This window comes from Tachyglossus aculeatus, chromosome 10 (genome assembly GCF_015852505.1).
Source record: "Tachyglossus aculeatus isolate mTacAcu1 chromosome 10, mTacAcu1.pri, whole genome shotgun sequence".
NCBI classification, from domain to species: domain Eukaryota; kingdom Metazoa; phylum Chordata; class Mammalia; order Monotremata; family Tachyglossidae; genus Tachyglossus; species Tachyglossus aculeatus.
Window position 1 is genome coordinate 39,568,095 of NC_052075.1, and position 16,113 is coordinate 39,584,207.

The window sequence follows — 16,113 nt, forward strand, 5'->3', positions numbered from 1 at the left end:
ATCTTGACTCAAGGGTCTTGACAAGGCTTTCTCTGCACTATTATTCCTCCAGGAGGAAGGAGGATGCAATTTATCCCCAAGAAATGACTTCATGCCCTTATATCTTACAAAGCCGGGGGACAAAATGGCTCAAGATGGTAATTTACGGCTGAAACCCTGATTAAAATGGGATCATTTAGAGACGTGTGCATAAAGATAGCTGTACTCAGCTATATCAATTACTGCCAGAAGACTGTTTGCAACTTTCCTTCTCGAAAGATGTGGAGAGTTTCCAATTCTGTTTATCTCTCCTACCCAGTCTGTGGAATTAAAGGTTTTAAATTGCAAAATAGCTCTCGGGAGGTTCGCGACTCATCGCCCGCCAGCTTCTAACAGCTATCACATCCGTAACTACATAGAAAACAGAGGCTGCCTTAAAAGAGCTAAAATCGCCCAGAACGCCAGGCTGCATATTGAACTTGCCTCATAGTAGCTGCGGACTGCGTTGCAAAATGCTTCATCAGCAACGATCTGCGTGTCCCCATTGAGAAAGGCCTGGAAACGATCCTTCAGTATCTGCAGTTGGTGTTTATTGAGCTGTGAGCAAAGAAAACAGAGCTTAGTTCACTGTAATAGCCACAGAGCAACACTTCAAAGGGTAGTATCTGAGAAGTAGCAGGCCTAGTGAAAAGAACATGGGCCTAGGATTCAGAGGATCTGGGTTCTAATCCTGCCTCCCACCACCTGCTTGCTGTGTGACACTGGGCAAGTCACATCACTTCTCTGTGCCTCATTTTCCTCATCTGCAAAATAGAGATAAAATCCTACTCCCTCATACAAAGATTGTGAGCCTTAAATGGGAGAGGGGCTGCCTCTAAACTGATTATCTTGTATCTTACCCCAATGCTTAGCACGGGCTTTGGAGTCAGAGGTCATGGGTTCAAATCCCAGCTCTGCCAATTATCAGCTGTGTGACTTTGGGTAAGTCACTTAACTTCTCTGTGAATCAGTTACCTCATCTGTAAAACGGAGATTAAGACTGTGAGCCCCCTGTGGGACAACCTGATCACCTTGTAACCTCCCCAGTGCTTAGAACAGTGCTTTGCACATAGTAAGTGCTTAATAAATGCCATCATTATTATTATTATTACTTGGCACACAATAAGTGCTTAGCAATGCACTTTGCTCCTCTAACCCTAATCTGCTCACTGTACCTCAATCTTACTCACCTCACCACAGACCTCTAGCCCGTGTCCTCCCTCTGGCCTGGAAGTCCCATCCCCCTTTCATAGACAGACCACCACTCTCCCCACCTTCTAAGACTTATAAAATCACAACTCCTCCAAGAAGCCTTCCCTGCCTAAGCCCTCATTTCCCCTATTTCCTCTCCATTCTGCATCACCCATACATTTGGATCTGTACCCTTTAAGCCCTTGAAACTCACCCCAACCTCAGCCCCATAGCACTTGTGTACATATCCCTAATTTATTTTAAAGTCTGTCTGCCCCTCTAGACTGCAAGCTCCTTGTGGACAAGGTACATGTATTCCTACTGAACAGTACTCTCCTAGCAGTTAGTACAATTCTAGGCACTCAGAAAGTGCTCAATAAATAGCATTATTAATTGACTGCACTTATTATTGCTATTATTAACATTTGTAGTAGGTTTAATTCAGGATGGAGGACCCAACAAAACTTGGGGTTGTGAAAAAAACAACACTGAGGCTTACTTTAAAAGGGATCTTACCTTACTGTCATCTGCACACATCATCGTTCATCACAAATACACATGAATAAGCAACAAAATCACTTTAGAAACTGTCACCTTCTCTATCAAATGCTTTTGAAAGGAGGCAAGACATTCTTAATTCAAACTGCCCTTTGTTCTTCAGGAAAAAACCATCCAGAGACAGGACTACTAGTTAAGATCAAAAATGCAATGAGAGTTTCACATTTTTACTGATGATGTTTTTCCTTTTTTATTCAAAAATATTTCCTCCCGCCTTATCCTCTGCTCCTCCTCTCCTCCCCATTGCCCCCAACTCCCTCCCTCTGCCCTACCCCCTTCCCCTCCCCACAGCACTTGTGCATATTTGTACATATTTATTATTCTATTAATTTTATTAATGATGTGTATATATCTATAATTCTATTTATTTTGATGGTATTGACACCTGTCTACTTGTTTTGTTTTGCTGTCTGTCGCCCCCTGCTAGACTGTGATCCCGTTGTTGGGTAGGGACTGTCTCTATATGTTGCCGACTTGTACTTCCCAAGCGCTTAGTACTCTGCACACTCTGCACTGTACTCTGCACACAGTAAGCACGCAATAAATGCGATTGAATGAATGAATATGATTGAATGAATGATTTGGCAAGAAGGAGGTCATTGGTGACTTTTGAGAGGGCAGTTTTGGTGGAGTGTAGGGGACAGAAGCCAGATTGGAGGGGGTCTAGGAGAGAGTTGGAGTTGAGGAATTTGAGGTAGCGAGTGTAGACGACTCGTTCTAGGAGTTTGGAATAGAAGGGTGGGAGGGAGACAGGGCGATAACTAGAAGGGGTGGAAGGGTCAAGACGGGGTTTTTTTAGGGTGGGGGAGATGTGGGCATGTTTACCTCGAACTTATTTCAATGTCTGCCTTCCCCTCTAGAGTGTAAGCTCCTTATAATCATGGAATGTATGTATCAACTCTGTTGGACTGTACTCTCCCAAATGCATAGTATGGTGCTCTGCATACAGTAAGCACTCAATCAATACCATTGATTGAATTATTTCACCTTGTAAAATATAAACTGAGAGCCTTGAAATAGATAGGTCTAACATTTGTGGGCATCACTTCATGTCTGCCCAGGCTGGAGCCACAGTCAGGGAGCTCCCAACAGTTCCTCAAACAAGGGACCCCCCAAACTGGGCACCACCCCCCTCCACCCAAGGAGTCCATGGGGCAAATTCCATAATAAGAAGGGCCCTCCATATTTGATTATTTGATTTCAATGACTCAATTCAACTGTGTTTACTGCATGCTTACTGTGTGCAGAGCACTGTACTAAGCACTTGGGAGAGTACGATACAACAATAAACAGACACATTCCCTGCCCACAACTATCTTCCTGTCTATGGGCAAGCACCAGAGTTGGGGGTTTGATTACAAACTCATTATTGGCAGGGAATATATCTGCTAATTCTGTAATACTCTTCCAAGCGCTTAGTACAATGCTCTGAACATAACACTCAATGAATTTGATTGATTGATTGATTGTGCCCTTTTAAATCTATGATGACGGCCCACCAAAATGAACCTCTTCTTGTACCCTTTCCCACAGACCACCACCCCTTCCTCCCACTGACTGTTCCTCCTGAGTTGAGAATGTCCAGAACACAAAAAGGTTGGGAAACATTCAGTATGGAAATGGTGTTTCAGGGCAGATTTGGAGGTAAAAGAGCCTCTATGACCAAGATTCAACAATGCTGGAATTATTTCAAGAGTTAGTCAAACTCAGAGGAAGAGGAGTAGATGATTGGTGATAATCTTACCTACTTCCATGTATTGGTTTGAGATTTTCTCCCCAAAATCTCTCTAACTCCAGTTGTTTTCTTAAATACACAGAAGATTAATGGAGAGCCCAATGCTCAATTTTGACTTTTCACTCACAGTCAAAAAGGACCCTATTTGCCATAAACTAGAGTTTCAGAAGAATACGGATAGAGTGAAAGTAATGGATGGCCCTGAAATATTAATAATTCCATTGCACAGGCCTAAAAATACAAACTTGGGTATTCACCAAGTTTTTTGGGGGAAAAAAATTCCCAACCCTCAGGGACACCCATGAAGATTCTCATTTCATCCTGGGCCCATTATTGGCCTCATTTCAGGCTCCACATGGCTGGGCTGAATGATCCTCTTGAGATAAAGGTATTAAGGGATTCTGGGAAATCTCTTGCCAGTCAGATGATCCAGTAATCAGCCACTCTAGGAGATGAAGAATTCAAGTTTTAAAATACCATTACGGGGCCATTTGGGTGACTGATGCTTTGATTACATTTTCTTGCTTCTCAAAACAAGTAGTAAAAAAGCAAGAGACGTTTCCACTTATTTTGATATTTGTAAAACATTTACTATGTGCCAGGCACTGGGTGGATACAAGCTAATCAGGTTGAACACAATCCTTGTCCCACATGGGGTGCACAGTCTAAATCTTCATTTTACAAATGAGGTAAATGAGGCTCAGAGAAGTTAAGTGACTCGCCCAAGGTCACATAAAAGAAAGGTGGCAGAGCCGGGATTAGAACCCAGGAGCTTCTGACTCCCAGATCTGTGCTCTTTCCACTAGGTCTCGCTGCCTCTACCGGCCAAAGGGAATTTGCACTGTCCTCCCCCTTGCTGCCTCCCTTTTCAGTTGTAGTCAAATGATGAGAAAAATGAAATGGAATCTGGGAGACTGCCAGATATCTAATCCAGAAAAAGAATGTGCTGCCCTCAGCAAGTCTGGCTTTTAAAATGGAGACACATCCGCTTCTCTTGAGGGGGCTGTTTTTGAAGAAAAACTACCATGATTACAGACAGTTACAACTAATGATGATAATAATGATGATGAAACTTACTAAGCACTTATACAGCAGCAGAAACCCTCCCTTTTTTGGAGTGTGTGTTTAATGTTATTTGTTAAGCACTTATTATAGGTCAGGCACTGTACTAAGCACTGGAGTAGACACAAGCTAATCATGGGACTCACAGCTTACACCCCATTTTACATATGCGGTAACAGGCATTGAGAAGTTAAGTGACTTGCCCAAGGTCACACAGCAGAAAAGTGGTGGAGCCAGAAGCCATTTTAAAACATGTCAATTAAAACAATAAGACAACTACTTAGAATCTGTAAGTGTAGGACAAAAGACAGAGAGACCACGTTAAGCCTGCAGTGACAGAGAGCTTTTGAGCCCTCTTTCTTCGAACATCATTATTTTATCTTATGATATGTCTGAATAATTTAAAAAAAATCACTTCAAGTAAAAGGTCTCACATTCCCCAAAACATATTTACCTAATATCAATAAAGTATTCATGGAGTTTGAGGAAGTGGATGTTCTTTCTACTGAAGATTAATAGTGAAAGAACCAAACACATATATCGGTAACTCGAGTGTTTGCTTCAGGTTTGTCTTCATCCAAAGAGCAATATTGTTTTTTCGGTCCAGAATACTGCTGATGTTTAAAGGCAAATGTTTAACGTGCTTTGTTCCAAAAGGGGCCATTCAACCACAGGGATTTAAAAACTAATATCGCTGTGCAATGAAGAAGAGCAGCTTATTATGTGCTAGCAAACTTTTTCCTCACTTCTGGGGTACAGGAGATGTGGGAAATCCAGATTGTGAACTTCAAATGGCAGAACAGCTTGTTCCATTAATACATGTGACTTAAGTCACAATCATTACTATGTAAAGAGTGACAAAAACAGTCCTTGTGACAACTGCCTGTTTCAATGGTCTCTCATGTCACTCCTTGGAAACCTTCAACTGCTGCCCATTTCTTTCAGCACCAAACTCCTAACCACTGCCATCAAAGCTCTCCATAAGATCCCTCCCCTTCTATATCTATCCATCAGCGGTATTTATTGAGCACTTACTGGGTGCAGAACACTGTACTAAGGGCTCGGGAGAGTACAATACAATAGAGGTGGTAGACGTTTTCCTAGCCCACAGCAAGCTTACAGGCTGGAGAGAACTGCTCTCTTCACCCTCTACAACCAGCTCGTGTTCTTTGCTTCTCCCAAACTCTCACTCAATGATACTGAGTGCTTCCTGGGGGCAGAGCAATGTATTAAGTGCTTCCAATGGAACCAGTATAACCTACTGGATAGAGCACGGACCTGGGCGTCAAAAGGACTTGGATTCTAATCACAGCTCTACCATGTTGGCTGTGGCTGTGTTAGCTTGTATCTTCCCCTGTGCTTAAAACAGTACCTGGCACATAGCAAGCACTTAACAAATACCATTAAAAACAAAAAATGGATCTCACTTTTAACTCTTCTGCTCTCCCCTTGCTCAAACTCTTCCCCATGCCTACAATTTCCTTTCCTTTCGTTTCTATTATGTCTACTCTGACAATGTCCTTCCCCATTTTCAAAGCCTTTGAAAAACTCACCTCCAACCGGAGACATTCCCCAACTAATCCCCACTTCCTCAAAGCAGGTCATCACAACAGCTTATTTATAATAAATTGCTATATATATGCTACTTCTTTATTCAGGTGTGAATAGTTTGTCCTGTTAAAAATTCTACCTAGGTTTTTCCCTTGCTCCCACTGTACGTACACACTTTATCATCATCATTATTATTAATAATAATAATAATTGTGGTAGTTATGCACTTACTATGTGCCAGGCAATGCTTTAAGTGCTGGGGGTGAATACAAGTAAATCAAGTTGGACACAGTCCCTGTCCTAAATAGGGCTCACAATCTTAACTCCCATTTTACAGATGATGTAACTGAGGCACAGAGAAATTAAGTGACTTGCCCAAGGTCTCACAACAAAACGTGTCACACAACATGGCAGAGCCGGGATTACAACCCAGATCCTTCTGACTCCCATGGCCGTGTTCTATCCACTAGGCCACAATGCACTTTCTTTCTACTTGTTTCCCCTACTAGATTCCAGGCTCCTCCACTGCAAGAGCCATGACTTATTCCCTTTTTATACTCACCATTGTGCCTAGTGCAGTGCTTGGTATACTGTAGGTGTTCAGGAAATACTACTGGTTTCAATGAGTGCTGGCTAAGGTCATTAATCAAATAAAATGAATGCTGACAAGATATTCTTTGCCTTTACTGTGTTGTGTGTGTGTGTGTGTGTGTGTGTGTGTGTGTGTACACGTACATGCATGTACTGTCTTTGGTTCATCCCCCTTCTCTGCCCACCCATCTAGCTCACTCTGAGGACACTCTACCCAAAATGCAGCTCTCAACATCCTCCCTATGTGACGGAAGCTCTGAGAGCACAGTTGTCATTACTTTGGAGCAAAGGCTACTTAAAAAGAGAGATAGAAGAGGAGGAGGTTTTTTGTTGTTTTTTAATGGTACTTATTAAGCACTCATTATGTACCACGCCCTGACTAAGCATTGGGGTAGAAAAAGGATAATCAAGTTGGACACAATTTCTGTCCCATATAGGACTCACAGTCTTAATCATCATTTTACAGATGAGGGACTGAGGAACAGAGAAGTGACTCTCAAAGGTCATACAGCAGCCAAGTGGTGGAGATAGGATTAGAGCCCAGGTCCTCTGACTCCCAGGCCTCCTCTTTCCACTTGGCCACACAGTTTAGAAAAGAAAGCTATTCTATAGATTAAGAACACACTGATCACTTACATATGAGTTTTCTATTAGAAATTATTTTCATCCGGGTAGGCCTAACTTAGAAGTTAGTTTTTCTTAGCAACATCCTCAGCTGAAAAATGCCATGAGATGCATTGAGGTTTCTCCTTAATCATTTCTTTTCCTCAGTGGTAGGACATTTTCATCTGGGGAAGGAGTTGCTTTGTGAAATCCTGGTTTTGCCTCCTATGGAGGGTCTCAGCATGGATGAGGAAAATTCCTGAGGAGAGGAGGGGGTAAGGAAAGGAAGCATGTCCCTGACCAGGAAGAGAGCCAACTGTAAGCTCCTTGTGGGCAAGCAACGTGTCTACCAACTCTGCTGTATTGTACTCGTAGTACAATGCTCTGCACACAATAAGCAGCTCAATAAACACCACTGGCTGACTCATCTAGTGTCCACTGGCACTTACTATAGGGGTAAACTTGTTACAAATGCCTCAGAAATCGAGTCTAACCATAACCACTTTGGCATCAAAATTTGAATCTCTTATATCAGTTTTCTCTTCAATCAACATCCTCATTAAGGCAATCCAAGTATTTTAAAAGCATTTTGCCTTAGATCTATAGATGGCAAGTGATTTTGTGGACAGAACGCATTTTTCTAATGTAAGCACACTCCATGAGAGTAATTTTCACTCAGTCTCTGGATATCTTGCCTGGTCAACTACACAGAACCCCAAGAGATTTGCCCTCACTCATACAGACAATAGTGGATGCTTTGGTCTCCAAACTCTTTCCAAACGACATAGTCCAGAACACACAGCCTCAAACTCCAGCATTCCAAAGGGCACAGTAAAAATATTCTGAAATACTGCCACCAAGTGGCAATTTTGACAATAACAAATTAGGGAGCCATTGAACACCAGCTTCATTGCCCTGACCTAATAATAATAATTATGGTATTTTTTAGGGCTTACTATGCGCCAAGCACCGTACTAAGCACCGGGGTGGATGCAAGGTAGCAGGTTGGACACAATCCCCATCCCAACTGGGGCTCACAAGTCTACACTGGAGGGACTATCTGTTCATTTTGACCATAATTCTCATCAAATCTGAGGCTCCCCAAACACTCATTAGGTTAAAACAACTTGAAACAGATTTCAACCATGAACTTTGATGCCAAAACCCAATTCTAATCAATATAATTGGTCTCAAATTATTACCTCAAAAATTATCAGCCTGAAGCAACTGTTAGCCATATACTTGGAAGAGAAGGCATTGAAGATTATAAAACCAATTTCTGATTTTGCCCCAGGAAAACTCTCCACAAGTAATTTTCAGTTGCACAGACATTGCATGTCCAACACAAAGCATTCTTTTTATATTTAAAAAAATTGCTAAATTCTTTTATTCAACAACTCTTACCCTAATCTAATTGTTTTCTGTCATCCTTCTATATTCTTATCCAGACCAGTGTGGAGGAAGGGAGTGCGGGGTAGGGGATATTGTCATCAGCAACAAGAGAAAACCATGCAAGTTCTGGCTTTAATTTGCACACTTCTGAAAAATCATATTAATTTTGCACAGACTCAATTTCATTAGAATTCTAGTGAAAACAAAATCTGATTTAATTAACATTAGTGATCTCTAAGTCAATTCAGAGTTGGGTCCAGTTGATTGGAGGTCATTATTCACTATCCAAAACTTTTCCTAATGGGTATACTACAGCATTCCTGCTGGGTAGCAAATCCACACTGGTAGGGGGGAAATGAAAAGGAACTAATTCTAAGCAGCACTGCACCAATGCCCTTAACAGGAGAAGAGGGACTTCCTGCAGCTAATTCCAGGGTATATATCCAGTTCTCCTGGATTGTGCTCTTATCTAGGCTGCATTAGGGGAATTCTGCCCTGTAGTACTCTCCAGGTGCTACACCACACACTCATGGGCATAAATAATAACAATAATTATGGTACCTGTTAAGTGCTTACTATGTGTCAAGCCCTGTTCTAAGCACTGGGATAGATAGAAATTCATCAGGTTGGACACAGTCCCTGTCCCACATGGGGCTCACAGTCTCAATCCCCATTTCCCAGATGAAGTAACTGAGGCCTTGAAAAGTGAAATGAATGGCCCAAGGTCACACAGAAGACCAGTGGTGGAGGCAGGATTAGAACCCATGACCTTCTGACTCCCAGGCTCTTGCTCTATCCACTATGCCACTAGACGGTGAGCACGTTGTGGGCAGGGATTGTCACTCTTTATTGCTGTATTGTACTTTCCCAAGCACTTAGTACAGTGCTCTGCACACAGTAAGCACTCAATAAATACAATTGAATGAATATTATTAAAGTTGGGAGGTGGGAGACAGAAGAGCTGGGGAAAGAAACTGAGAAGGATCAGCTAGAGGAAAGGAGAAAACCAGCAGGGAACTGTATCAGTGAAGCCAAGGGTAGATAGTGTACCCAAGAGAATGTAAGGATCCACAACATCAAAGACATGAGAAGCAGAGGAGGATTAAGGTAGAGTAGAATCCAAAGGATTTGGCAAGAAGGACACCTTAGAGATAGGGCTCAACTGGGTGAAGGGGGGTAGTTGTTGGGATTGTGGAAGTTCAAGAAGGGAACTGGAGGTGAGAGGGCCCATGCTGTTATTCCACTTCATCATCACCATCAATGGTATTTATTGAACACTTACTATATGAAAAGAGTTATATTAAGCTCTTGGGAGAGTACAACAGAGTTGGTACACACATTCCCTGCCCACTACGAGCATACACATCTTCAGTCTTCACGATCCAAGCCCACCCACCAAATCACCCTCCAATCTATCCAACATGGCCCTGTTTCTAGGCTCCAAGGGCTGATGTGAACCAAATTGATATCCAAAAAGAGGTGACCACGAGGGTGGCGGGGGAGGCAAGGGAATGGGGGAGACATCATAACAGGCAGATTGGATTTCAGGACTGCAAAAAAAACCCTGGTACACATTCTCATGGCTGCTATCTACTAGAGTCTGTGACCCTCATTCAAGAGGCTAATAGACTTCTCTAAATCAGGTAAGGGAGAGGCAAACAGAAAATAATTTAGTACCACTGCTTTGCTTCATATTATCCTTTCAGTCAGAAAAATTCTGGGTGATGAGGCTTCCAGAACAACAGTAACTTTTCTAGCATGATTTGCAATATGGGCTTTATTTTTTTTCTCTATTAAAGGAGAAAAAAATTGCCTTAATATTTGTTAAGCACTAACTATATGCCATGCACTGGAATAGATGCAAGATAATCAGGTGGGATACAGTCCATGTCCTTCATGGGGCTCAGTCTTAATCCCCACTTTACAGATGATGTAACTGAGGCACAGCAAAGTTAAGTGACTTGCCCAAATCCTTTAGAAATGAACTACAGAAAAATTAGACAGCACCCCATGATATCTCTGTGTGGGCAGAGAAATCACAATGTGGAGGATAGAAAAAAACCACAGTTCAGAAATTCAAAAATAGTACTCACCCTGACCAAGATTACCTGAATCACCATTATTTGGGTTTTTTATACAAATATTTTGCCTCAGTGTTACTTTTCTAAAGTTTGTGCAGGCGAGAGTACTGAAATATGGACCATGGAATATTAAAGTGGATAAACATAGCATAAATGGAGGTCTTTCATCCCCTATCTAGGCCTCAAATGAGGCGTGACAGTTCAACTGTGAGTCCCAGAGCCCAGCGATTAGAACTGACAGGATTTCTGAAGAAGGCCACTAAGCATCACTGCAACAGAGCCTCCACTGCTGTTCTGCTGCCCCTCCAATCGCACTGTCCATTCCAGTGCAAATTTACTGGCAGAGCTTATGGCTGCAGGAATTTATTTGATGCTTCAGTATCCATTTTACTGAACTTTGTGCCATAGTTCTACCTACTAGGACCCCCTGGTTTGTCACTAGCATTGATTTTTTGGACAGTGCTATGAAGTTACCAGACTAGCAATGGGTACTTGACACTCACTCCTCTCCTCCCTGCCACAGGGCTGTACAGGACAAAACTGAGAATTAAAACTCGGCTCTTGAGTTGGTGCTCTCATAATGAGAAGCAGCATGGCTCAGTGGAAAGAGCCAGGGCTTGGGACTTGGAGGTCATGGGTTCTAATCCCAGCCTTGCCACTTGTCAGCTGTGTGACACTGGGCAAGTCACTTAATTTCTCTATGCCTCAGTCCCCTCATCTGTAAAATGAGGATTAAGACTGTGAGCCTGTGGGACAGCTTGATTACATTGTATCCCCCCCCAATGCTTAGAACAGTGCTTGGCATATAGTAAACGCTTAACAAATACTATTATTATTATTATAATGGATAGGTCCTGTCTGCCCTTCAGACCAAATCCACTGCACTTAATAATCAGTTTTTGGAGATTTCAAAGCAACATTTGGCCTCACAGTGCTGCTGGAAAACTCAGTTTTGGATGAAGCTTGATGGCCTGTTATTAGAAGTACTAACGTTTACTGATCATCTACAGTGCATAAAGCTCTGTATTTTGTTTTTAAGGAAATCTATCATACTTATTGAATGTTTACTGTGTGCTGAGCACCTTAGTGATTGGGAGAGTACAATAGAACAGAGTTGGCAGACACTGCCCCTTCCCACCATGAATTTACTTTCTTAAAGGGGGAGACTCAAACACACACACTCAATTTCTTTATATATAAATATATATGAAATATATGTATATACGAAAATAAATTGAATTATGGATATGTACATAAGTGCTATGGAGTTGAGGGAGGGGTCAATAAAAGGTGCAAATCCTAGGACAAGAGTGATGCAGAAGGGAGTAAGAGGAAGAAATAAGGGCTTAGTCGGAGAAGACCTCTTGGAGAAGATGTGCTTTTAATAAGGCTTTGAATGTCGAAAGAAAACTTCTGCTGGATAACGAGAGGAAAGTTCCAAGTCAGAGGTAGGATGTGGGCAATGGGTACTCAATCAGCTTTTTTCCTCTTACTTATCCTTACTCTTCTCCCACTATACTCAGTCTGCCTGCTCTTTTCCCCTAAATCCAAAATACTCGCTGTGCCTCATTTTCATCTCTCATCTCTGAACTCTTGCTCTCACCCTCCCTCCAGTTTGGAACTCCCCTCCCTATATACACCCAGCAGACCACTAATTGCCCCATCTTCAAGACCCTTCTAGAAATCACACCTCCTCTCAGAATGAGAAGGATCATGGCCTAGTAGAAAGACCATGGGCCTGGGAGTGAGAAGACCTGGGTTCTAATCCCAACTCTGCCTCTCACCTTCTGGCTGACCTTAGGCAAGTCACTTAAATTCTCTGTCATTCACTTTCCTCAACTGTAAAATGGGGATCCAACACCTGTTCTCCCTCAGACTGTGAGCCCTATTTGGGGGAGAGAGAGTCTGACCTGAATGTCTTGTACCTACCCCAGTGGTTAGAACAATATTCTACACAGAGTGATAGCATTATGGTCATATCTTTAAACTCCATTGGTTCAGTGGAAAGAGCACAGGCTTGGGAGTCAGAGGTCACAGGTTCAAATCCCAGCTCCACCGCTTGTCAGCTGTGTGACTTTCGGCAAGTCACTTAACTTCTCTGTGCCTCAATTACCTCATTTGTAAAATATGGATTAGACTGTGAGCCCCACAGGGGACATGGGACAACTTGATCACCTTGTATCCTCCCCGGAGCTTAGAACAGTGTTTTGCACATAGTAAGCACTTAACAAATACCAAAAATTATTATTATTATAACTTCTTTTATTGTCTGCCTCTCTCTCTAGATTATAAGATCCTTGAGGGAAGGGATAATTCAAGACCAAACTCTTAGAACAATAATAATAGTAGTACTAACTATGCTATCTGTTAAGCAGTTACTATGTGCTTACTGCGGTGCTAGGTGCTAGAGCGGACACAAGATGATCAGATCAGAGGCAGTCCCTGACTTGCTGGGGCGGACACAAGATGATCAGATCAGAGGCAGTCCCTGACCCACATGGTGCTCACAGACTACCAAGGAGAGAGAACAAGTATTTCATCCTCATTTTACCAATGAGGCGAGGCAACTCAGGTCCAGAGAAGCTAAGGGACTTACCCAAGGCAACTGGTGGAACCGGGATTAGAACTCAGAACTTGTGGACTGTGCTTTTGACAGTAGGTCACACTACTTCTTTAGACCCAATACCTCAATTTCCTTCCCATTTACTTTCTTTTTGATCCAGTCAGATTTTCTACCCCTTCCTTCTGCTGAAACTGCTCTCACCAAGCCAAAAGAGTGAGACAGCCAGGGGCCAGAGTCAAGGATAACTGGCTATCCAAATCCAGAATCGGGTAAAGCAATTTACTGAGAGATTAAAAGGAATTTACAAATACATTTATTCTTTTTGTGCTGACTTTATCTTGAGGTATAATTCCCTGTCTGGAGAGTTGGAGTAGTCAATAAAACTCTTCTGGTTATGCTGATTAACCAACGATGAACAATTCCATATCAAAATGAATACAATGCCTGAAAACATCCTCGGACTTCAAGCTGTCAAGTGTTTCTAATTTATTTGGATTTCTTGTTTCCCGAGAGAAAGTCTGAGGTTGATCTATTGTTTATTAAAAAAAATTCTAACTCCTTTTTAAACTGAACTCAGGAAGCAACGTCCCAATTATTTATATGGCCTCTTATTTTAAGCAATCCTGCCTGAGGATAAAAGTAGAGCGAGTTTGTTAGAAAGATTTGAAAAAAAATCAACCTGCAATATGGAATCAACCAATCATATTTATTGAGCACTTGCTGCGTGAAGAGCACCTGGGAGAGTACAACAGTTGGTAAACATATTCCCTGCCCACAGAAAGCTTAGAGTCTAGAGGAAATTGCAAGTGACAAGTCTCCCTCACCACAAAGGCCTTTGATATTATCGTTCATTATTAGTAATCATAAAAATAATAATTGTGGCATTTGTTAGGCATTTACTATGTGCCAAGTACTGTACTAAGTCCTGGGGTAAATACCTTATAACCAAGTCAGACACTGTCTGCATTTTGTACCTAAGCTCTTGTGTTTTTAGTTATGAAATATTTGGCAATTTATGATTTATTTCTCCCATTAAACTGTAAGCTCCTTGAGGGCAGGAATTGTGCCTTTCCCTTCTGTTGCATGTTTCCAAGGATTTACAGTATTCTGCACCCAGGGGGCTGCCAGTCAACACTGAGGAGAAGGAGAAGAATCAGGTGACTGGCCTCAATAAGAACTGAATAATTAGGTATGTGGATTTCCCCTTGTTTAGGTTTCATCCTCCTAAAAATAGGAAGAATAGGGGGAATAATAATGATAATGTTACTAATAATAAGTTGGGTAGGGACTGTCTCTATATGTTGCCAACTTGTACTTCCCAAGCGCTTAGTACAGTGCTCTGCACACAGTAAGCACTCAATAAATACGACTGATTGATTGATTAAGCATTCTGTGTCAAGCACTGTATTAAGCTCTGGGGTAGGTACAATAAAATTAGGTTGGACATTTCCTGTCCCTCACGGGGCTCACAATTTAAGTAGAAGAGAGAATAGGTATTGAATCCTTATTTTACAGATGAAGAAACAGGCACAGAAAGGTCACGCAACTTGCCCAAGGTCACCCAGCAGGCCAGTGGAAGAGCTGGAATTGGAACCCTGGTACCTTGATTCTCAAGCCGGTGCTTTTTCCACTAGATCACACTGCTTCACATTTCGGAGGAACTTGGAGGAATATTGGAGGAATACAAAGCTGAAACCTGACAGGTGGACAAAAATCTAATGGTGCCAAATTCTAGTATTAAAACTGCAGTGTGAGTAGTGGGTATTTCTCACACTGGCCTTGCCGACCTTTTAAACTCCTTTCCTGGGCCATTTCAATTTCCTTTCAAATCCCCCAGCTTCCTCTTTCCCTCTGTCTCAAACACAGCCTATGCCTTAGGGCTTGTCACACACATGATTAAAGGAGAATTTGGCCAACTAGCTTGGGAAATGTATCATTTCATGCTTTGCTCTCCCCAGAAAGTGCCAGAAAAACAACACTGCATCAGCACAAACTGGAGATATATTTGACATACCTGACCAGAAGCACGTTAAGATTTATTGCCAGATTTGTTCCTTCCTTACTGTTACCTTATGATGCTTAAACCAGCAGAAGTGATGACAGAGTTGAGGATTTTCATAAAGCATTAGGCTATTCTGGACACTTTGAATTAGAGGATAACCTTAAAAGTCAAAAAATAAGCTTGTGCTATTATGAATCATAATCTAGGCTATTTTGGAAAGTATGTCCATACTTTAAGGAGTTAATTATCAGGAATATAATCAGGAGAAGCAGCGTGGCTCAGTAGGAAAGAGCACGGGCTTTGGAGTCAGAGGTCATGGGTTCAAATCCCCACTCTGTCAATTGTCAGCTGTGTGACCTTGGGCAAGTCACTTCACTTCTCTGTGCCTCCGTTCCCTCATCTGTAAAATGGGGATTAAGACTGTGAGCCCCACGAGGGACAACCTGATCACCTTGTAACCTCCCCAGCGCTTAGAACAGTGCTTTGTACGTAGTAAGCGCTTAATAAATGCCATTATTATTTTTCAAGCGCTTAGTACAGTGCTCTGCACATAGTAAGCGCTCAATAAATACGATTGATGAATATACAGGCACATGAACCTATTACATCACAGTCACACATTTAATCACTGAGTGAAATAAGCTTTTCTGCATAATGGCTCACTTTACAGGTCCATTAACAACTATTTTGATTAATAGGCATTTATCCTCTCTATCTTCTGGAAATCCCCACTCATAACAGAAATAAATGTTATTTCAGCATTTGG

The 16,113-nt window shown here is 42.0% G+C and overlaps 1 protein-coding gene across 10 annotated transcripts in view; it reads right to left on the reverse strand.

Moving 5' to 3' along the window:
* CADPS2 (calcium dependent secretion activator 2) overlaps nucleotides 1-16,113 on the reverse strand; it is a 371,455-nt gene that overhangs the window by 291,734 nt on the left and 63,608 nt on the right. For all 10 annotated transcript variants that reach the window (XM_038752460.1, XM_038752456.1, XM_038752457.1 and 7 more), the window contains exon 2: nucleotides 463-576. In XM_038752460.1, the coding sequence (XP_038608388.1) occupies nucleotides 463-576 (114 nt within the window). The remainder of the gene's footprint in view (nucleotides 1-462; nucleotides 577-16,113) is intronic.